Source organism: Limanda limanda, chromosome 5 (genome assembly GCF_963576545.1).
Source record: "Limanda limanda chromosome 5, fLimLim1.1, whole genome shotgun sequence".
Taxonomy (NCBI): Eukaryota; Metazoa; Chordata; class Actinopteri; order Pleuronectiformes; family Pleuronectidae; genus Limanda; species Limanda limanda.
Window position 1 is genome coordinate 6196147 of NC_083640.1, and position 23220 is coordinate 6219366.

General features: G+C 40.4%; 1 protein-coding gene across 1 annotated transcript in view; it reads left to right on the plus strand.

Annotated features, from left to right (window-relative positions):
• Window positions 1-23220, plus strand: part of galnt9 (polypeptide N-acetylgalactosaminyltransferase 9) — a 106074-nt gene that overhangs the window by 51129 nt on the left and 31725 nt on the right. The window contains exons 5-6 of the mRNA XM_061070777.1: window positions 6250-6447; window positions 15952-16069. Of these exons, the coding sequence (XP_060926760.1) occupies window positions 6250-6447; window positions 15952-16069 (316 nt within the window). The remainder of the gene's footprint in view (window positions 1-6249; window positions 6448-15951; window positions 16070-23220) is intronic.

Consider the following 23220-nt stretch of genomic DNA (forward strand, 5'->3'; position numbering starts at 1 on the left):
ACCTCCTCAAGGTTAGCTACAGTGAAGAGGGAGATTCAGAGACAGCACAACCTCGGCTAACCACGGCCAACTAACCATGCTGGGAACACTGCTACGATAACAACCATGTGGGAGGTTAAAGCAAAGTCTTTATTCCAGCACAGAGTATGGATGATGTGTCACACATCTCCCACTCTAGACAGGTGAAGGTACTCAGTGAATGTGGAAGTTATCAACACTCAAAACCCTAGTGTGGAATTTGTCACAGGATTTCGGTAAAGGAGGGATGTGAAAGAGCTGTGTAGAAATAGATCTATTAGCAGAGCTGCATAAAGCCCCACAATGAGGGCTTTATACTCTACTGGTTACTCATTGTACTGCAGCAAAAAACAACAACTTGTGATCCGATAAACATAGAGTGTACGTAAAGATGGATGACTCATCTCCACTTATCTGAACCCAGGATATAAACGCTGCCATCTTGTGCATTTTTAGTCAGAGTTTGCACAGGAGCGCTCTGGAGATAAGGCCCTGTCCATTAATGCACTCGGCCAGTCATTGGTCTGTCTCAACTGTCAATCATGATGTTTAACCCCATTATTCTGGATAAATAACCAGCATCATTCATTGTTATTTATTGTTCCTAGTCCCAACCGTTTACATTGAGGGAGAAGGTTTTTCCTATACTACAGACAGCTGCATGGGGGGGATCAAGACGCTTTAACTTCACTTTTGTTGAGCTGTAAGGTTGTAAACAGTATGACGCAGTAGCCACACAGGTGCTAAGCTAACCAGGAATTGGAAACACTTTTTGGCCTATTCACTCTTCAAGCACTATTGATTGAAATTTTGATATCAGATTCTTGTAATATTTTTGTTGGTGTCCAAGTCACTTTCAAGGCTCTTCACAGAATAAGGTTGAGACCTGAACATTTTAGCGAGAACCCAACTTCGACAATGAGCAAACACTTATCAACGGCAGAGGGAAATATATAATGTCTCACAGGAAGAAACCTCCGACAGAATTGGAGTAAGGTTGGGCGGGCGTCTGTTGTTACAGGCTGGGTTTAAAGGAGAGTAGAAGGGGAGAGAGGAGAGACACTGTTGTTACCATTGTAGTCGAGCACAGTTTTAATGACAGACCCATAGGTGTAATAACAGCAGCATGAAAACAGCACCAATTATTAATACTTGTAATAATAATCCTACTCATAAAAAGAACAATAACAACATTAACTGAGCAGTAGTGTTGGATCTGCATCGTGCAGCTTAGAAACCTGCAGAATGAGAGGAAAAGTAGAGGAGAGAGAGGACACAAAGTTAGATAGAGGACCTGTAGTGTGATATAAATACACAAAGAACGAGAGAGAGCAGAGCATCATCACTAGGAAGCCTGCATTCTGAGAGTGAAGAGATGTTTACAGGAGAGACCTATATGCTCGGTCTTTAAGAGCTTTATACATAAGGAACGGGATTTCGCAGGATACAAACTTTTTTTCTAGTTCCTGTTACTACTGGCGCTGTAGTATTTTGGGTATTTGGGACATACTGACAATAAAGAATTACAGTAGTCCAGACTGGAGGTAACAAATGCATGGACTAGATTTTTAGCTTCCCTTTGAGATAGGTATTTCTAATTCTTATAGTCTTGCACAGGTGGCCTGTTTTGAAAACTTTGTTTTGGTGGTTGCTTTCAACATGAATACGAATGTTCACCAACTTTAAAGACTTTTCCCATGTGACCTCATGTCATGAGTAATGATGCCTGTACATCATTACTCACCAGCTTATGATTATAAACTACCACCCTTGCTTTTCACGTTTTTTTTCTCCAGTGCAAATAAGTAATTTAATTAAAATCTTAACCACATAATTAATTCAGGAACATGCAGTGGGAACCAAACACAGCCAGCATGAGACCAGCTGCACAATTCAAGCTGCTTTTTCATCTGGAGTGATCCCTGGTTGTTTCAATTTTGCAGATGAAGACATTTAGCCAATACCAATGGAGATTTGATTATTATACACTCAGTGGTACTTTATTAGGTATAGCTCTACACACTAATGCAATCCAATATATATGTTCTAGTCTAGTTTTATGACATTTGCAATATGTTGTTCAAGGGTAACACAGTTACAGACAGTATTTCAAACATATTTTACTTGATGTAGTTTCAGACATATTTTTCATCATCATTGGTTGTAGTTATCAAACAATCAATCGATCAGTCAATTCAGTTTAATTAACACATATGCGCTTTCAAAAAAATAAATTGAAGGTACTTCACAGGTGATTAGCAACGAATAGGACATTGAAATGTATTAAAAATGAAAATAAAAGACAACAATTAAAGAAATATAAGAAAATAAAATATGTGTAATCAACACTAAAAGTTTAGTGAAACAAATCAAGATAAGGTTAAAATGTATGACAGTGGTGTTGCACTGAACTGTATTATATTCAAAAGCCTCTCTAATATTCTTCAATCATGTATGTAGATAGGATACATAATGATACAAAAACCTTCTTATTATAATATAGTCCAAATTAAGCTCAACAATTTTCAAAACCTATATGTATAGAGAGAGACAGAGAAAATGTATCGCAGAGCAACTCTACTTTATCACATTAAAACATACAGGTCTTCTTAGGGACATCTAACTGTTTTTTGAGTATGATTGTTACCTTGGTATAGACAACATCTTGTTTAAAGTGCTCCTATTATCAGTAAGTTTGGTTTTAATTCATTATTTGATGCTAAAATCGAGGTGAAACGTCATGATTGACAGCTGAGACTGACTGACAATTGCTCGAGCATGTGTATGGGTGGGACCTCACTGCTGGGAAAGTTTAGCTTAATTTCTGGATAGTGGGAGAAGTGGAAACATGTTGCCCATCTTTATTTATATGATGTGTTTGTTTGTATGGTTTTAACTGGGGTTATATTTACCTCCTTTTTTCATCCACAGCTTCCATCAACAATGTCACAAATTAAAGAAGAAAACGTTCAAAACATTTTCTTCAACAGTAATCATGGCTTTGGAGTAAAGAGGGAAAGCACTCGCTGCTTGCGTGTCAGAATTGCAGCTTTAGTTCTTTAAAGTACTTTAACCAGCCACTCTCATGTTATAATTAATGCCTTTTTTTAGGTACTACCTCATATCTTAGTGACATCATCCCATATAGTTCCATATCAGTTTCCTCTGTACTCTCTGTTCCCCACCTTCATATGATAAGTAGTAATTTTGCTTTTGGAAGATAAATGGGTTTCACTTCATCAAGAGAAGTAGATGGGGAGGAGAGAGGTGGAGGGGGAACGAGGTAGAAATCAGGGGTGAGCGAGGAAGTCAGTGGGCCGGGCGATAGAGAGAAAGTTGTGAGAGTGTGGGAGTATTCTGAGAGATACATTTATCATTTTATAATTGCAGCCTCCTTTTTAAATTTAGAAGTATATCAAGTGAAGAATTGAACATGTTGAGGTTCGCTTTGATGATATGTTGGAGATCATCTCTCAGCATGATGAAGATTATACAAATGTGGCCAGAGCCTGCAGTGCTTCAGCTCTGTGCTCTACCATATGGACCTTAGCACCATGTCTCCAAGGCTTCAAATAGCATAGGGAGCTCCCAGTATGTGGCATTGCCAGGGAACCGCTCCAGTAACAAAAATACCCTAGAACCAAAAACCTGGAGTGTTTAGTCTTATCAGTAATAAGATGCTCCTTGGCGCTGTGGCGTGGGCCTCTTCAGACATAGTAAGAAAACTGCTGAGAGCAGCTGATGCTGTCAGAAATGAGGGAAAGGGCTGGTGGATACTTCACTTTATGATTGGTTGGGGTTTGGCATTGGTTGTGGAAAATGCAGTTCCCACAAGGTGCACGGCGGAAAACATTTATCGACCTTGCATGTTTTATGAAAAGGTGAAATTCAGTTTAGTAAGTTGTATGGATTTAAGGTGAGAGGACGGAATGAAGCTCGGCTGGAACAGAAAATGTTTCCCACTGCTCATACTGTGCTGTTGATCCCATTGGCCATTTAGTGCATTGTTTACGTTGCTTGGTTACAGGATGAGCATGATGCTCCAAATGTTTGTAATTTCAACAAACCTCATAACAAGGTCTCTCTGTAATTTGCAACATAACTCAACTCAAATCATTAAAAAACGAGTCACAAATCCTTTTTTAAATAGTTTTCTGAAGCAAGAGTAAGTGCTGCCCTTGTCGTTGGTCTATTTTCAGAATCTAATGCTGTGTTTACAGTACCACAGTACAGTCGCTCCGATGTTCATTGTAACAAAGTGACAGGCTGCTGTCGCCATATGTAGCTCACTGATGTGTTTTTAATATTTGTAGGTCCATGGCATAGATAAATTAGATATCAGGTTTGAGCTGCCTAAGCTGAGTTTTATGTTTCTGAAGTCATGGTCATTGTTGCGTGTAGGGAATTGTTTAAACATATTACATATTATATCCAGCTTAAAGTTTAGCTTTGGATAAGAAATCTGTTTTTTCTGCTTTATATACATTTTAAACTCAGTAAGGTTTAGCATCATTTAACTCTGCAACACTAACTTTCTATCGGTGCAATTCAATGTCTTGCAATCGTGTTACATTATATTCTAATTAAAATGTACACGTAATTGTTTTTATCTCATTTTGGATAAATTGTTTCCCTATAATTTCTGTTTATATTGTATATTATCTATTAATTAGTTTTACTGATTTAATTTTGTAAAATCCCCTTTCCTACTCTAACACAGCCAATTAGCCTGTAGTGCACTGATAAAGGATTATCGTATTGTGTCGTATCTTCTTATGTACATCAGAAAATGATTGACCCACTTAATTCATGTCTTTAGGTTTGAAGCCAGACACAGTGACTGAGAATGAGAAGTAACTCCCTATAAAACAACATTGTTTTACTTTTACATTTCCTTGTGTGTATGGTTTAAAGATACAATAAGCACACATCCCAAAATGTTGAACTATTTGTTTGTGTTGACTGTTGAAAGGAGACTGGAAATCAACTGCATCCACTGCTTTCAACATATTTATCATCATCCACAATGCTACCTTATTTATAGCTGGAGTAAATCTATAGGAAATGAACTGCTGGGCTGTGAAGTAAACGTGCTGTCTGAAGTAAAGTCGAATTCTCTCTAACAGCCAGAACCCTGCACACTCATCAACATGCTCAAACGGGTTATAGACATTTATTTGAAAAGGTTAACGTCTTTTATTCTTTTGACACCACTGACCTGGTTAATAGATTGACTGCTCTCAGTAATTAACAATGATCCTTCTCAACTACCCCCAGAGCTGGTGCTAAATGATTCCTGTACTAAAGCTAAAAAACAAGTTTCATTCAAATATAATTGTTTTACTAATTCATTCTAGAGGGGTTTATTCTCAACAGACACGCTCTGCCCCTGGGTGTTTTGTGAATATGGCCCCTGCTCTCGATTTGGTGAGCTTTAAAAGAATATGTGCTGGCCAAGCAGCCCCTGAGCAAAAGCCATGAGATAAAGTCTGTGCAGAGGAAGGCTGTTTCACCAACTAACATGCCACCTTTCACACAGAGGATGGTAAAAAAAAGAGAGAGAACGTGGATAAAGAAAGCTTCTCCCTGCACCTGATGTGTTTCGCTTTATCAGGTTCTACCTGTTATCGCGTCTCTCGGCTGGAAAAGTGTCACATTTTGACATTTCGTTTTCATGAGTAGGAGAGATAAAATATGATATGATGTTATTTGTTGTTGCAGGAAAAAATTCATTTTCGCAAAAAGGGATCGGATCCTGCCGGCAAATCGTTTTCAGTGTTGAATAAATGCTGATTTGACAGACTGCATCATAGCGGGAAAACCTGGGTAAATGTTGCAGCAGGGTGAAACTCGAGAAATGTTATGCAGTCATCGAGAGCTGCTCTTGGCATCGTGGAATCTGGATCAACAGTGCTTTTCTCTTTAATGTCTTTTATTTCATTTTTTCCAAGGTGGATTTCCTGCACCATACTTTTTGTGAAAGCACTTTCACAGTTTTTATTTTATTTTACATTTAAATTCAGTTACATTACCTCTTGAGTCACTCATGACCAAATTGTTCTGGTTGCAATGTTAGTATTTCAAACCTCAGAGTTAACATATTCGCAGTTTTATTCTCCTCTCTCGTTCCTGTTTCACCTTTTGCAGCTGTGCTTTGAAGCTCCTGCGTACTTAACTTGAAGAGCCTGCACTTAACTTCTCTTAACTTCTTTCTCTTTTCTAAATCCATAGGGCCGAACCTATTCTGACCCGGATGAAGGAGGATCACACCCGCATCATCCTGCCCGCCATAGACAACATCAAGTACAACACGTTTGAGGTGCAGCAGTACGCCAACGCCGCCCACGGCTACAACTGGGGACTGTGGTGCATGTACATCATCCCGCCGCAGGAGTGGCTGGACAAGGGCGATGAGACAGCCCCTATCAGGTGAGGGCCTCGGCTGGTGAATGGCGTTCATTATGGATGAGGATGTTTGATGAAATATGGATAGGCCCCGGGATATGACTTATTCATGTGCGGAGCCATCAAACTGAGGTGCTCTGTAGTCCAGGGTGCCACCCAAACACACCAATAAAGCCTCCCCACAGAGCGCTGTCTAATTACCATGACTGTGATGACTATCTTCATTTTGATGCAGGATCACGAGGCCACAGTCATGCGTGCGTAATTGTGTGTCGAATATGAGCAGAGCGTTCCATTACACCACCGCTGTTGGCTGGAGAGCTCGGGCTGGTATCATGTTTCCGTATAATTATTGAATTGGTTTTGTCCTTGGTAAAATCATATTGGATTTTAATAGTGTGAGAAGAGCAGGGGAGTAAATGTGCTGCATGGAAATTGTCCTCTATTCCAATCTGTTTGGTCAGGATAAACTACTGAACTAACTACAGAATCCATGAAGGGAGGTTTAAAGTATTATCTGCGATCATTAAACTCACTGTTATAAGCATTTCCCTTCACCTCTAGCTGTTCTCCTGTGACTTATAACAATAGATCCACTCTGGAAATGTGGTTAGACCCTCTCGTTACCATTTATCTGCAATAGCATATCTACCTACATGAAACTGACTAGATAGATACAAAGAATAATATATAAGAAAAGTACTTTTGGTCCTAAAAACTCCAAAATCAAAACCAAACCAAAACCTTTAAACCTAAACTTTTTAAGCAGTATACTTTTTCAAGCAGAAATACTTTTCTCTGCTTCTGTTAATTCCCATCACTACTACTTTTTAAGTCACTGCTAAGCTACGTGATGTTTCATATCAAAACCCGTCCAGAAAGTGAAGAAGGGATTATTTCCTTTGAGCCCCTGTCGTTTTTTTGAAATATGTGCAGAAGGGTTTGAGTCCTTTGACAGAAGCTTAACAGTGTAAAAAAAACTGAGTGGACATCATTTATACTGAATTTACGAAGACAACAACAGATTTAACAGTCAATTATAACATTCAAGAAAAAAAACTAAGGGATATAGAAGAAAGAGAGAGAGAGACCAGGAACAGTTGTGTAACCGTCAGCTGTCCGACTGGTTGTTATTATGAAAATAATAATAGTGTTGTTAATGAAAGCAGCACCAGTTAATAGCAGTATCATTTTTATCAGAATCATGATAGCTAGTTATAATAATTATAGCACTAATAATAACAGTCAAGCGTTGTCAGAGACAGAGAGAGAGCGAGAGAGAGAGAGAGAAAGAGAGACCACCCGCTATTTCCTTCTAAAATAATGAATGGATAATTACCTGCAATAGCTGAACCTTTCAGACTTTAGCTTTGTCCGACTTTTCTAATCAGTGTGAATAGTAAAAGGTCTTGGAGCTATATTTTCAACATGTGGTACATTAACAGATCTTGAGGCGTGCTGCCCCCCGGCATCTCCTCTCTGAATGCTCAAATCAGAAACGCTCAGTCCTACCATAGCAATAGAAACAATCTTACGTCATTTGACAGAAGATTACAATGATTTTGTTGCCAAGCAGCATGGCCGAGCCTGCCTGAACATGAAGGAGAGACACAAAGAGAAAACAGTAACTGGAAAATGTCTACAGAAAAATTTGTAAGAGAGGGGTAGCTGCAAAAATGGGTGTGCTGTCTTTTATTGATATTCCTCCACATTCAATATCTTTGCCTGGGCTGCAGTCTGGAATAAATAACAGACAAAGATAAGTTTCACAGTATGCACATAGCAAATGTGGCCGTGCCTATCAAAATGTCCTTCAGCAACACGTTGTAGCCGTCTGCCAGGTGCAGGGTTAACTCAGCGAGCTGTCCCTGAGCTCTGATCCCTCTGATGAGATGCATTAATGCATCCGTCTCAGTGGGACGTGCAAGGAAACAAACAGCACTGGAAAAAATGTATAAGCAGTGGTGATTGACCTGTGTTGAGGTACGGGCATTTAGAAACATTTGAAGGACAACGAGCAAACATTTCACATATTTCTTTGGATGGAGGAAGTATATCTGTAACTGTACATTTTAATGCTGGGAAGTCAAGGCCAGTGCAGGAGTCTAGAGTTTGAGGTCAAGCAAGAGACAGAATGAAATAGTTTAACTATTGGTTTTCATCTTGTCCATATTCGTGGTGCTACTGGATTACAAATGCTGCTGTGTGCTTTGCCACTGCAATTCAAATTGTATAAAATCTTTAGACCTGAGGAATGAAGATTTTATACAATTTGTATAACCCTAACCCTAACCCTAACCCTAACCCTAACCCTAGAATATTTTTGCAATTCTAAGAGAAATTTTAACCCAACCTAAACGTTTTTAATTGGCCATACAGAGGCTGGATGATGGCTCAACAATGGCCAGCAGCCCATAGTGAGCTTTATCGTCAGGACCTGGAGACCATTCAGCGTGTGTCAAGGGTTCATGGCTAATAAAAAAAATATTGCTAAACATTATCAGTCTTTCTCAGAGGGGTCAGAGGTCAAGACAGCATGGACATATATCAGTGAAGCAACAGAGATGTGTAGTGAGTGACCATGACTTATCTATCTAATAACTCCACAAATCTCTGTCTGCCTGTATGTGGAACGCATACTGAGGAACCTTATCGAATTTTCACCTGCTACATGTATTGTAAAGGTCCCAAGAAAGTGCAATGTTGAATTTGTGCGATTTGGAAATGTGATATGTTCAATATTAATAAACTGTAGTGCTATAGACGGAACTGGGACTCATAAACACATGTGACTTTTCCGACAACAGCTCGTTCTGGGATCTGCCTCCATAGGGTTGAGTTTCACCAAATTTTGGATAAACAAAGGAACAGCTCTTTGTACAGCAATGGTGATGCAGCTCCAGGGTTCTGTGGACTGAGCCCTGACTCAATTACTGCAGGTCACATTCACAGTTCAGAAAGAAAACCGCAACCCGAATTACCACAGGCCAAACACACAGTCCATTTCATACAGGCAGGTTTTGAGCAGACACTGCACAGGACTAATAAAAGGAAAGACTGTCAATCTAATATGCTAGACGTGGTTAAGTTAGGGAAGCATACGTTTTGAGATAAACAAGACTAGAGACTTGCCAACAGAGCTGCATCTCAATATCAGCCGAAGGTCTCTAAAAGGTTTCAGAGCTTTAAATAAAAGCAACTTGATAAACTCAAAACCGGGGCAGAAAACAAACAACAACATCAAGGACAAAGCATAAAAAAAAAAAATAAAAAAAACATAAAGCTAAAATAGAGTCAAAGTGAGAGCAATCATATTCATGAAGTAGCCAGTGTCGCTCCTCTGACAGGTGGATCTGCAGCTGGAAGCCCGATCGCTTTGGAAGCGTCTGCCTGAGGAGCCGCGGCTGAACACCGGCTGATGGGTTTTCAAAGCTCTGCAGTCATTTCAAGTTTCATCTTTGGAATAGGTAGAAACTCTGTCTGTTAGTCCTAACCCCACTGGCAAGCTGAACAGATGCTGCAGTCAGAATAGAGTAGATTTGTTTCACGTAAAGCCTCGGCTGATGCATTGTTGCCAAGCTGCAAACATGAAACATACTGACGCTTACTGCCAGAATGTCTTGTAATATTCCAAAACCACTATAAGCTAAAACATTCACGTATACTGCTGTGTTTTGGCCGAGGGCCACAACAAATACTGAAATTCCAAAGCCCAGTTTCATTACCTTGCTTGGTCCTGCATAACAACGATTTAATTTCATACAGGACGTCTCACACAGAACAATATTGTGGTGACAGTTTATATTATGGAACTAAATACCCCAGGAAATTGATAAAAGACCAGAGAAGAGCCTCAGACACGGCACAACTGCTTTCTGTTTCCCTGTTGACAGTTCGCTGCAAATGGACAGATCGCCTCAAGGGCCAGCTGAAGTGTGTCGGCTGTGCGGATTTCTACTGGAAATCATTCTCCCACTTATTTCCTCAAGGTTGCTGTGCATCAACCGCAGAAGCTCTGTGGCCTGTCGGTGTCTCAGTCTTAAAGTCTCCTCTGGCCGCTTGCACATATTCCACTACAAAGACGATGAAAGGGCACAAGGCTGCACAAAACTCACATTCTAACACTGCAGAGCATTGTTTGCCAATTGAGATTGGACAAAAAAAGAGGTTTTCTAGACCAGCTGCAGAGATTATAGGAGGGACAGAACAGGAAGCCTGAAATTTCCAAACAAAATGACACAATTCTTACGAGGAAATGGGTGATTTAGATGGCTCAAATTCAATATCGACCTGATCTGTTAATGCCTTAAATGATAGCGTATAAATCACCTTCAGACAAATCTGGGCATCAGATATGAATCTTTTTGTGCAGTACTCTATTCAGTTATTCTTGGGTAGCCTTGAGGGAAAAAAAGTTCAATGTAAACATCTTTCCTTGGCAGATCCTTGACGATGTCACAATTGAGATTACATTTGAGAACAGATCATGGTGCAAGGAGACCATAAATGAGTGTAATATTCCGCCTCAGAGAAAAAGACACAACTAAAGGTTTTTACCGCACTTTATATTACAGCGGATGAGGCTGAAAGAATTAAAGTAAATAGTTTCATTTGATAATCCACCCACAAGGTATTATGGAATTAATGAAATGCCTTAAAGAATAAATTCTTACACCAAAAATGTATAATTCATTTATATGTCTGAACCTTTCCCTCATACCAACATCTGGGCTGTCGCACAGTTTTAAATGAGAGGTCACAGAAAAACCAGATGTGTGTTCCAAAGTTTCTACGGTGGTCTCCTCATCTGGGAGAAAAAGTCTTAATCTTGCCAAATTGCATCAATGTATCAGATGATCATACTGCATACTGAAAGTAAATGATCCTGCTGGGGCAAAGTTAAAGGGCGCAACCATCTGTACACTCGAAATAACTAAACCTACTGGCATCAGAGGACAAATCCACTGGAAGATTTCCAGCATCAGTCTGCGATATCAAATGCAAGCCAGACGTTATTTTGTGACAAACGGTTATAATTTCCTCTTGTTCTTTGGGTGTGTGTGTTGTTTTGTGCACAAAAGGACAGAACAACGGTGCAGGTGAGGAGAGAGAAGTGACTGAGAGAGAACAATGGATCAGTTTGTCATTTTCACTTACAAAATATTACAAAGAAGCCTCTGGAGACTGTGTCATGTTTCACCCACACCTGATGGCAGGGTCACACCGAGTAGGAAATGAAGAGCACCGCATCAAAATCTACTGAAAGTTCTTGTTTGGGAAATTGGTATGTCTGTCTCTTCTGATTTCTCTCTGTGTATAGTTGAACATCGCTGGGATACAGCAAATCAGGAATGAAATCATTGCTATTTGATTATTGAAACCAAAAGTAGACCGGTGTCTCTATTTTGTGAATTTTTGGAGGAACATCTGGCTGCAATTATTCATGTAATTGGCCTCAGTTAATTGGCTCCAGTGGGGTAATTGCTTTTTCATGCCTTAGTGCCGCAATTTACTTTTTTCCCTCCACCAAACATCCCCAATACATAACCCATTGAAACGCTATTACTCCCACTGATGTGACGATGTGACTTCTGCAGCATAATAGCTCATCCTGTGTTGAAAAGCATCGCTACATAATTCAATGCGGTCAGCCAAAGGTTTTTACCTTCATCATCACATGCATCTGTCTTGAGGCGCTGAGTCTGTGCTTCAGTGTTTTTTGTTGCCAGGAAGTGTTTTTTTTTTTTCTTCTTACCAAAAGGGAACGTTCAAAAAGAGCTGCACAAAGTTTGCAGACGAGCGAGGTAGGTCACTTGTCAGGAGAGGAGAAAGGATGGGGTGAGCGGGGCTGAGTATGTGCTGTGTCTGTCTTTTTTATCTGCACAGCCAGTGCAAATAATGGTGCTTGAAAGGCTCCCCGACAACGGCTTATAATTTAAGCAAGACTGTTTGAGGTTACGTCAGGTAGGACTAGTGTATAAGAGAGCAAGCACGGATAAATACAAGATGCTTTCGGGGTGGAACAAAAGCCGTAGAGTTATTAGCTACAACACCACAAATTGTTGAAAACCAGAGAAATGAGAACGAGAGAGCACTACATAACTACCTCAAGGAGTGTTAGGATTCAAGATTCAATTGAATTATGATTATTCAACACAATGTCGTACAGCAAGAGCATGCTGCTGATGGTCGATGTGTTTGCGTCAGATGGTCAGTGTGTTTGTGTGAGGAGGGAGAGAGAGAGAGGATCAGAGGGCTGTCTGTCCTCCTGCTTGTTTGATGCCATTACATTTCAACTTTTAAAAGTAGCAAATCTTACAGTTTAGTTATCAACAATACCTAAAGGATGCTCACCTGCTCACACACATTCTCTACCTGTGCCATCTTGTAGGGGATGGGGGATGGGGGGTGGCTGAGAGGGAACGCAGAATGACAATATTGGTTTAAATGGGACAGCTCCCCCCCCCCTCATCCCCCTACTAATTGCCTACTGGTTAAGCTATAACATTGAATCAGTAATCACCGGAAAGACAAAAGGTCACACAATCGTTCTCACTGTATCTTTAAAATGTCCTGACATTATTTTTGACATGACTGGTTGAAGTGGGTTCACTTCACCCTGCATCTCTATTAGTTTGGTAAAAATCCAGGATTTTACAATAATAACTCTCAGGGTTTTTAATGGGTTCTTAACCTAAAAAGCACTTTTCTTGTTGTTTCACGACCTGTATGGCTCAGTGCACCCTTTTGGTACAGTTAATGGATCATAATGCAGCTCCCACTGAAGTGCTTCCCGCTGCCTTGTCTCTCAAACTGAAGTGGAAGATGAACATGTGCCTCTCCTTTGTGTCTGTTTGTGTGTGTGTGTGTGTGTGTGTGTGTGTGTGTGTGTGTGTGTGTGTGTGTGTGTGTGTGTGTGCGTGTACTAGTATATGGTGAAGTTACCCTGAGTGTCCTTCAAGAACGAAGAATAAAACCACTCTTTGGTCACTTTAAAGAAAAAAACTACAGAGCTAAGTCCTCTGTATGGACGTAATGCTTTTTGAGGGGCTTTGTCCCAGAGCACTTAGGACCTGACAGATAATAGAACTGTGATGCAGCCCTGGGGAGACAGCAGCTAAAGTGGGACCATTTATTTTAGTAAAGGTGGAAAGTAAGCAGTGGCTTTTGTGGAAAAAAGAAAACAACATACTCTCTAGCTCCATCAGATTGACTTGATTTTTTATTTATTGTAAAATATTAAAGGATTCTAAGTATTTTGTAGGTTTTTCTGATAAAACATTGGAAATCTGACATTTAAACAAGCTGAACTAATACGAAAGGTGACGCTCATGATGAACACACGAAGAATCGCTGTATCCTTCCCCCCTGCAGTTCCCTTCAATGATATGGACTATTAAAGCTTCTTGCAGCAAATTGTTTTGCTTTTATTACCCAAAACTTTACTTTACTTTCTTGTGTTTCATTTAAAATCTCCAACAACTGTTTTCAGCAAAAAAAAAGCTCTGATAAACCAACTTTACACAACATGCACTAGTCAGCACCATACAGCAGGCAGATGATGATAACGAACATACTACAACATAGGGAGAGTGTTTAGTTAAAAAGGCATAGAGGTTATAATGTCTGAGCGGGACACATGGCTCTCATAGTGCTGCCATACAAGCCAGCAGCCAGTCAGATTGACCTTTAGCCGCAGTGTATCCTCAGGTTCAGCCTGGTGGTCGCTAACACCTCCTAACATCTACTGGTAGTTAGTTAGTTGAGCAGAAGACCTTCAAACATACAAGGGACATTTACCATCTTGTCGTATATTTTAAAATTATGCTAATATAGATAGATAGATAGATCGATAGATAGAGTACTTTATTCATCCCCGAAGGGAAATTAAGTTGTCATAGCAGCCGGTATATTTGAATACAATAAAATACAATACAATACAATACAATAAAATTTAAAATATTGAGGTAGAAAGAACAAAAAAAAAAGAAGCACAAGATAAAATACAATAAAATAGGTAGATAAGGTGCAGTGGCAAGATGATGGTAATAGTACTGATGATATGATGGTAATGGTATTGTTAGACAGTATATAAGAATAGTACAGTATATATAGTATATAATATAACATAATATATATTTATATATGATAGTAATTATACCAATATAAAAGCAGTATATAGTAATAATGGCAGCAACAGTATATATAATAATAATAGTAATGGTGATATAATAATAGTAATTATAACATGTACACATGTATAAATATGTGTATATAGACTTATGTATGTAATATTGATACATTACTGCTGGATGGGTAAGTAATGGACTGTCTGCTGAAACCTTTGTAACAAATTCCTTACAGTTTTCAAGCAGCACACCTGCGTACATGACATATTTGATGTGAGGTGGATGATGCAATCACAGACTGCAGGATGCAGTGTAGTTTTAGACGCCTCATTTACAAACCTGATGATTACACAGAATTACAGAATAACAAATGATTTACAAGTTAAAAGATTCAGTTTTAGTCGGTCTGTCTGCACGAGTGATCGCCCACTCGTGCATTGTTTATCACTCGCTGCATCTCTTATGTCTTTTCCGTTTGTTAGTTAAATGGCATTTAGTTTAAATACTTTCCATTGGAAGCAACGCAAGAGAGTCGCCCTATCGGCTTAGAGTAAACGATCATGAAAAAGGGTTAGTTGACCCATACAGATACTGTAGATCCCCAACATGTATTAAAAATGCATCACTGCACCAGTCTGGCTGGGTTATAAGGCAGGAATATTCTACTTTACTGCTGAGCTACAAATTGACATCCTGTAATAGAAGCAGGAAATAGATCCATAGAAATCCAGTTGCTCCCGGTGCATTGTCTTTGAATAAAAGGCAGTTTTGTCTCAATTACAGTGGCTGCATTTTAAATTAAACTGGGCTGATGACAACGTCAGATTGTTTTCATTCATGCATCCTTCTAACATTTCAACATTTGTCACTCACAGTGTTGCCACTCTGCTCTCAATAGAAAGCATAAAAGAATACTTAGAAGTTAATACAGCACAGTGTTTCCTCATCATCTCTTCAGCATCTTCAGCAGCTGTATCTGTACCTTGTATATTCTGTACAGGCCGTTCTAAAGCAACTGAAACAGACAAGTCCCTCTATGTTGCACATCAACCACAGTTTCAGCCAAATCAAATTTGTTTTGCATTACATGAGATTTCCAGTCTTGATATTTAACAACTCAGTGCATGGATAAACCCTGGCAACTTTTTATATTAAAACAGCAGCATATCTGGATATTTACATTGAGTTGATTGAACTGATAAATCGTAAGCTACTGTGCTGTGAAGCATGAAAGGCTGCAACAAATCCTTGATGTGTTTTCTCATTCTGATTCAGAAAAACTCATAAAACCCGAGATGCTTTGATTGCATCTGCTTCTTTAGCGTTCTCTGAGGGTTTATACATGTTTAGTGGCTGAATAATAATGTTAAAAAGATACTTTCTCTCTCTGCTCCTGCAGAACTCCAGCTATGATTGGCTGCTCCTTCGTGGTGGATCGGGAGTACTTCGGTGAGATCGGTCTGCTGGATCCGGGAATGGAGGTCTACGGAGGAGAGAACATCGAGCTGGGCATGCGGGTAAGGACCACAGAAAGGATTTAAACCAGAAGGGGATTTTGATAGATATCCTGAAATGTTTCTCTCCTTTTTAGAACCTGAATTAAAACTCACAGCCGTGGAATTGCTCAGAGAATTGCTGTCAGAAAAAGTTTTTTAATGAGGCATTCTTTCAAAGCTGGGAGGTTCTGTGTTGCCGTTGTACACCAGGAAGGCAACACATAAAACCCCCATAATTACAAGTACCATATTTCAGGGAGTAACATTTAGATGAACAGTCCTGGTTGGGATGATTTGTGAAATCTGTAATCAGACTTTGGAACAGCTTATGATGGAATGTTCTTATGTTTCCCAGCTGGGGGGCAACAGCTTAACAGACAAAACCCAGGGGCGTAAACAGAAGCCATGATTAAACTTTGCAAAATTTCATAGATGGGATTTGGGGAGAGAAAAATAAAAATCTCCTTAATGCAAAATCTTCTTCTACTCACCCAAAGGCTCTAAAGCCTGTATACAGAAAATGTAAATCTCTTTTGCTGCTGCTTTGAGTTGAATTTAACGCTTCATGTGAGCGAAGGGGCTCGCTGCAGAACTGGTTAGCGTTTAAATTCAGAAAATGTTTCTCTCTAGCCGAGTGGAACCATTGTGAATCTAAACGCACTCCTTGGGCTTATTGGAATGAGAAATGCTTGAGAGATTCCACTCCTTCATTTAACGACATCCCCCACATCCATTTCAAAATCTCGAGATGGCTTCAACGAAATCTCTGAAGTGTCGGCCGCTTTTGAAAAAGCCACTTGAGCGAAGGCCGGAGAAATGGATCTTAGTTTACTGATGGCTGCGGTGCTTTATTGAAGCCAGAGACATTTATAGTTGTTGATGACAATTTCAGAGCCTCCTATTATTCCACATGGAGTGGCTGCTTCCCCTGCACCAATAACATGGGCTTTTCTTGTGCAATCAATAATAATAATGACATTCATCTAGTCGAGTCTCGTGTTTTTTATCCGATGCTTGTTTTGCCATTATCAAAGAGTGATAACTCAGCATTATGTGTTTTGTGCCAGCCCCCAGTGGCCTCCCCCAAGGTTACAGTGCTTTGTCATTCAGTAGAGCTGCTTTGATATAGCTAACAAACCATGCAACTGAGTTAGACGAGGTTCGTGGGAGGAGATCAATTCAGCGGCAGCAGCTAAATAAAGTTGGAACAACTCTATTGAGCTATGTGAAATGGCGTAACAGCGAACTTGTTTTGGTTCCCAGTCAAACATGCTCCTCATCGACTCTTGTGAATATTTACTGTAGCTTTTTGATCCATGAAGGGAAGAGAATCTGCCTCTCCGTCTGCGAACACAATTACCTCTCCACCTGTTCGACCTGTCTGTGTGGAAATGAAACACATGCCATGGAGAGGGGGCCATTCAGCCCATGTACAAGCTTGAATAGGTCTGCAGTCAACTACCAGTTTCCACCATTCATATAGCGCGGCCGCTAATGGAATGGAGATGGGTTGCTGGTGAGTGGACGAAAGTGACTCCTCTAAGGCTACCGTGGCTCAGGCAGCTCATTGTGGGGCGGGCTGAGGAGTTGCCATTTGGGATAAGCTTGATTGACAAGAACATGTTTAACAATTAGCCGGGGCTGCTCACAATAGCTGAGCCTCCCCGCTTCCATCTGACTGCAGGGGGCTGATGAAAGGCTGGGTTCACACAGAAAGGTTATGGCATATTTATTATTTACTGAGAGATGTGACTTCTATAGCGTTCTCTGGCTAGAGAGGCGACATGGGACACAAAGAACTGGGGCCTTTTTATGAGCAGAAAGAAGGCTCGCATGTGCAGGGCTGATTATTCGGTGCAGAGGGCTGCGTGTGGTGTTGTTTCCGAGAGGAAAGGAACAGAATGGAACCAGGGGAAGGGAAAATAAATCATAGAACTCGCCGCAGTTTCCCGTTTGTTCAGGTGTGAAATGATTTACAAGGTAGGACTTGTAAATGAAAAGAAATGAACAGATAGGGGAGAAAGCTGCGGAGACAAAGACAATGGAAACGTAAAAGATGCTCCCAGCATCATGCAGTGAAGGGTAGATGACTCATGGATTCTTGGTTTGACATCTGCATAGAGTGTGAACATCAATACCATTGCAAGATAAATTCACCTAAGTGGATGTGTTCTCACTCTTATTGCATCTCCTTCTGCCACACGCAGGAACAGAATCATTTGTAATATCCTCACCTTGGTAAATGATCGTAAATGTCATATCTGAGCAAGAACATCTGGCTTACATGCAAGCTCCATGTGCAAACATAGAAAAATGGTTGGAGACAGAAATGATCAATTCTGCTAGAAGTGCCAATATGACTTTACCTCGTAATGTGTCTCCAACCCAGCCTGCTTTGCTGAGTCTTTGCTGATATAGCATCTCAGGAGACCGAGACATTAGCTTTCATTCCAATGTTCCTGTGGGCACTGCTATTATACTGTGAAGACTCACTCCGCAAATATAATACTACATCAAATCTATCAGGGGTCATCTCTGCAGCTGCTGCTCTTTCCACTGAGACCTGATGTGGAGAGAGGCCTTTCTGTACATACAATGCAATACTGTTGAAACTTGATCACTCTGTATAGAGCAGGCTAAAATCATTTGAATCCCTGATGTCTGTGCATTGGTGTGTAATTTTTACTGGAACGACTGATTTCACTTTTACAATATATTATCCTATATATTTTTCTTGAGGTTGTCGAAGGCTATTTTTATACTATACATATATTGTGTGCCTGTGCAGGGTGAAATGCCAGAAAAACATTAATGATCATTGATTTTGAACCATTTTAATTACGTTAAAGTATGAAGTAATTACAAATATTGCTCCAGACTTAAATTAGTTATACTATGCAACTAACATACTCGTTCTTTCAATTCTTCCATCAGAAAACTGACAATTAATTAAACAATCTTGTGTCTTACTTGAATGTTTTACTTCGGCATGATAATTGTGTTGTTTCCCCTTTATTTTTCCAGTAGGTAAACAAAAATCAACCCACTCATTTGTATGTTGCATCATGACTGTGGCGGAAATAAAACATAAATTTGACCAGATTAAAGTATTCAGATACAAAATGCAAAACCAGTTTTAATTCTGACATGCTCTATAAGTAACCTATCAACAAACTGCAGCATGTGGTCTGGCCAAACTGTGCAGCTTCGGTTGTGGTACTTAACGACCTCGAGGGGAAAACATATATCAATCAGTCAGCACCTGCACCGTTAGAGCAAGCCTAACGTTGTCACACAGTAGTGGGGAGAGTTCGTAACGCTGTTTAAAGTCGGTATGTTTCCATGCTGAGGTGGAGGATGGTGAGACAGAGTCAGAGTGGGAGGCTGTGATTCTTCCCTGGAAGCATCACAGAGTACAGACCTGGTAAATCACGCACCCAGAAAGGTATAAAAGATGTTTGTGCCACTGCAGCAACAGATTTTTTCAAAAGGCCTGAAGATGTTTATCTCACCCTTTATCCACAAAAAGCCTAATAACCTACAGTCGACAATCACAGATAAAAACATGAATCATGACATTAAGTCCTGTCTGTTTCCTGTAATCCTGCTTTAGTACGTACTTTACTTTGGCAGAACTTTCAGTGATGTGCACTGATTCAGGTTAATAAACATTGATGTGAGCCAAGACACGATGGTAACCTCATTTCCGCCGAGAAAAAAACATCCAATCTGAGTCTACACTGTTTCACCCACACAATAAGTGCTCAGTCAAGCATCAGGAAATTATCCAAACTGCTTTATGAAACCTGTCTCGTTGCCATAACACTTCAATCACTCAGTCAGAGAAAGTCTGTGATCTCACAGGGTGGCCGGCTTGTCTCCATGACATTTATCAAACTCACTCAGAACTCCCGTCACAAGTAATGAACCAAATAATGATTCTCTTATTTTTTCCCTTTGAAGTCGTGTCTCAATAACCACCTGGGTTTGGCCGCGAGGCATCTGGTCGTGATCTCTCTGTACTGAGGAGAATTCAGCTAATTAAACTCCAGCAATACCAGCAGCGAGACAGTTGTGGGACATAATTACACTTCACGCCGTCCCCTTTGTATTCCAAGCAGACTTATTGTGGTATAATAGCATTTTTCAGCACAACAGCATATCTGCAGTTTCGGGTAAAAATGTATTTGTGAGTAAGGATGTAGAGTCAGGTGAAAGGAGCAGAAGCGATGGTGTTATTTTTAATGTCCTTTCTAAATAGTGTCTATAAAACTGCTTTGAAGTCATCGAAGAAAAGTTTTTTTCAGTATCAAGCAAATCCAGTTGTATTATCTGTACATCCATGGGGACATTGGAAATATAAAATAATAAAAAAGAAAAACTTAAATGGCTTAATTCTAATGGTGCCAATATTCCAAAATGAAATAACTTTACCAGAGAAAAACATTTTTTGACCCCAAGTGTAAAAATGACCAGACCATCGAACAGGTAGGCTCCTGCTAGCATTTGCTCCAGGGTGCAGCAGCAGAGGCTGCACCTCCTGAGAAGACCCAGAACCTTTGGTGGGTAGCGAGAAGAGCAGCTTCTATTCCATCATGCAGTGCATGGTAGCCTCCTGATACAGTCTGGTTAACTTGACTGTACAGTCAAAGGCTCAGATCAGCCTACTAACACAAAGCCATGGAAATCCTGGGAGTCTGTCAACATCCAAACCTTCACGCTAGTATACTACAATCAGAGAGGGACCAAATATTCCTCTCAGACACATCTCAGGTCCTCCATCCTCCACTTAGGGTGGATATAAGTAGAGAGCTGAGGTGCGTGAGTCAAAAGCCTTTATACCCACTTAGGCTGAACCATGTGTACCTTCAATCTTTTGAAGCTGTTTTGGAATTCATTGCAGTCCCTACTCTAGTACAGTATGTCATTTGGTGACAAAACACATTTATTTATGGTCAGATACTGTAGATTATTGTTTACTGTAACAACTTTTGTTGACTAAGATGCATCAGTTATCATTCAAGCAGACAACAAACCCAGTCTGCTGCTTACGTCATCCACTACTACAACTTTTTTCCAGATGGCAACTTTGCTTAATGAAAAAAAAAAAACCTCATCTCAGCGATGAGTCAGTGAGCTTTATTTCAGGAAGCACAATAACAGGTGGGGCTTCAAAGCAGCTGGTAGGAAGAGTCTGATGTTTCTTTGTCTGATGTTTCCCAGTGTGTTCTGGGAACATCTGCCCCACTGATACAAACTTAGACTGTTTTAGAACAAATGTTTAACCAAACAAGCCAATTTGGATTTGTACTATTAGAATATCCCTTATACAGCTACTATAGTAGTAGCAGAGTAGTAGAGGCGGTGGACTTGTGGCAGAAACTTGGACTACTGGCAGAAAAAGGTCTCTGTTCGATGCTGGTTCGACTCCACGGTTCGACTCCACGGAGTTTCAACAAAAACTTACCTGGATAGAATAACAACATAAAGATGAACCTGGATCTGTCCAAAAGCTCAAAAGACTATTCTCGCCCTACCCTGTCTAGTGCCCCTGAGCAAGGCACCTTACTCCCCCAACATCTGCTCCCCGGGCGCCGTACATGGCTGCCCACTGCTCTGCTCTGTGTGTCTGTCCAAAGATCAAACCAGATGCGATAAATGCAGAGGACTAATTTCCCCATTGCATGAGTCTGTCTATGCTTGTTGTGCACGTGTGTGGGATAAATAAAGTGTTTCTTCTTCTAGTAAATTTATACAATTTATACAATAATGATGACCTGTGCGTAATGACAGTGACTCAGCTGCAGGGAAATGCAAATCCTAAAATAGATGCATGGCTTAATAATTCTTAACCAAGAAAAAAGTGGGGTTCATATGTTGCGAGCTCAAGGTTGTTAGATTCTTCATATTGCAGCTTCGTGAAAGGAAGCAGAATCCTGACAGTCCAGCAGGGCTCCACTCTGTCCCTTCAACAGGATCACACAGGGTATAGTTTTGGGGGAGGGGTTGTCCAATGTATTCGCCATACAGGAGCATTCAGTTCATGTCGTCCAGTTTTACAGACCAATCACGACACGCGACCGATCCTCAGAACCTCCTACTCGCAGCCCTTCCGCTGTGCGAGCAGTCACCTTGAAAAGGGCAAGGACGTCATTATGTGACGGCATTAAGCCCGAGCCATCTGTGGACACCAGCCATTCTGGCAGCTTCAGACTCAGCTGCGTGCCCATGTCCATCAAGCAGCAAATGACAGTGGGCGCTCACCATATGTGAGTCCTCTCCTGCAAGCTGAGTCATTCCAAAGATGAGAACTAATCTAAGGCCTCAGAGGAACACTGATATTACACTTTTTAGCAAATGGAGACAGAAAAGCACAGAGAATTGTTGGTTAAATGCCACAATAAGGAATGTTGTTTCAGACCAAGGACCAAGCACCATTCACATACAACAATAGCATGGTTTAGAGTTATTTATTGACTTTTGCATAAATAACCACTGTGGAAATGTAATCTTTTAGAGAGCTGTAGTCCTGCAGGGGTAATTTTTTTTTCAAGCCTGCAGCTGCAAAACGGACCTGTTACCTGCAGTTGTGTCCAAGTCAAATCCGGACCTGCACAGACCCGTTATGACCTGGGACTTGACCCATCACACTCATCTAATAGTTCATGTCCTCCATGTCTTCTTGTTTTGGTGATCGAGTTGTGTTCTCGGAAAAGTATTTAAAATTTTTGCAGCAGCTGCAACCATCATTGTTTCCTCAGCAATCATGTGCGTAGCTTGCGGCTTTTTACCAAGCAGCACAGTTACTGGGAAAGTATTTACCACTGGCTATTTTAGTCTTCATGTGATCCAATTTGATGTTCTAGCAAGTTTGCTCTCGGTGAAGCCATTTATCTGAGCGGAAGTGAAAGGGGTCAATGGTTGTGTCGCGGGCTTTCATAAAACAATATATTCTTCCAGCTGATAGGCCTCATATGACCTGACATTAAATATACAGCACAATCATTTCAATTGCTAATTTTCTAGAAAGAAATACACTTTGGTGCACACCCACTGCCCACCCACGTTTATAACAGTATATTTTTAAGACCCAGGACTCCATTAGATGTAGAGAGCTGAGTCTTGGCTCAATGTAAATGTGATTTCAACATGTTTTCAAAATAAGGAACACA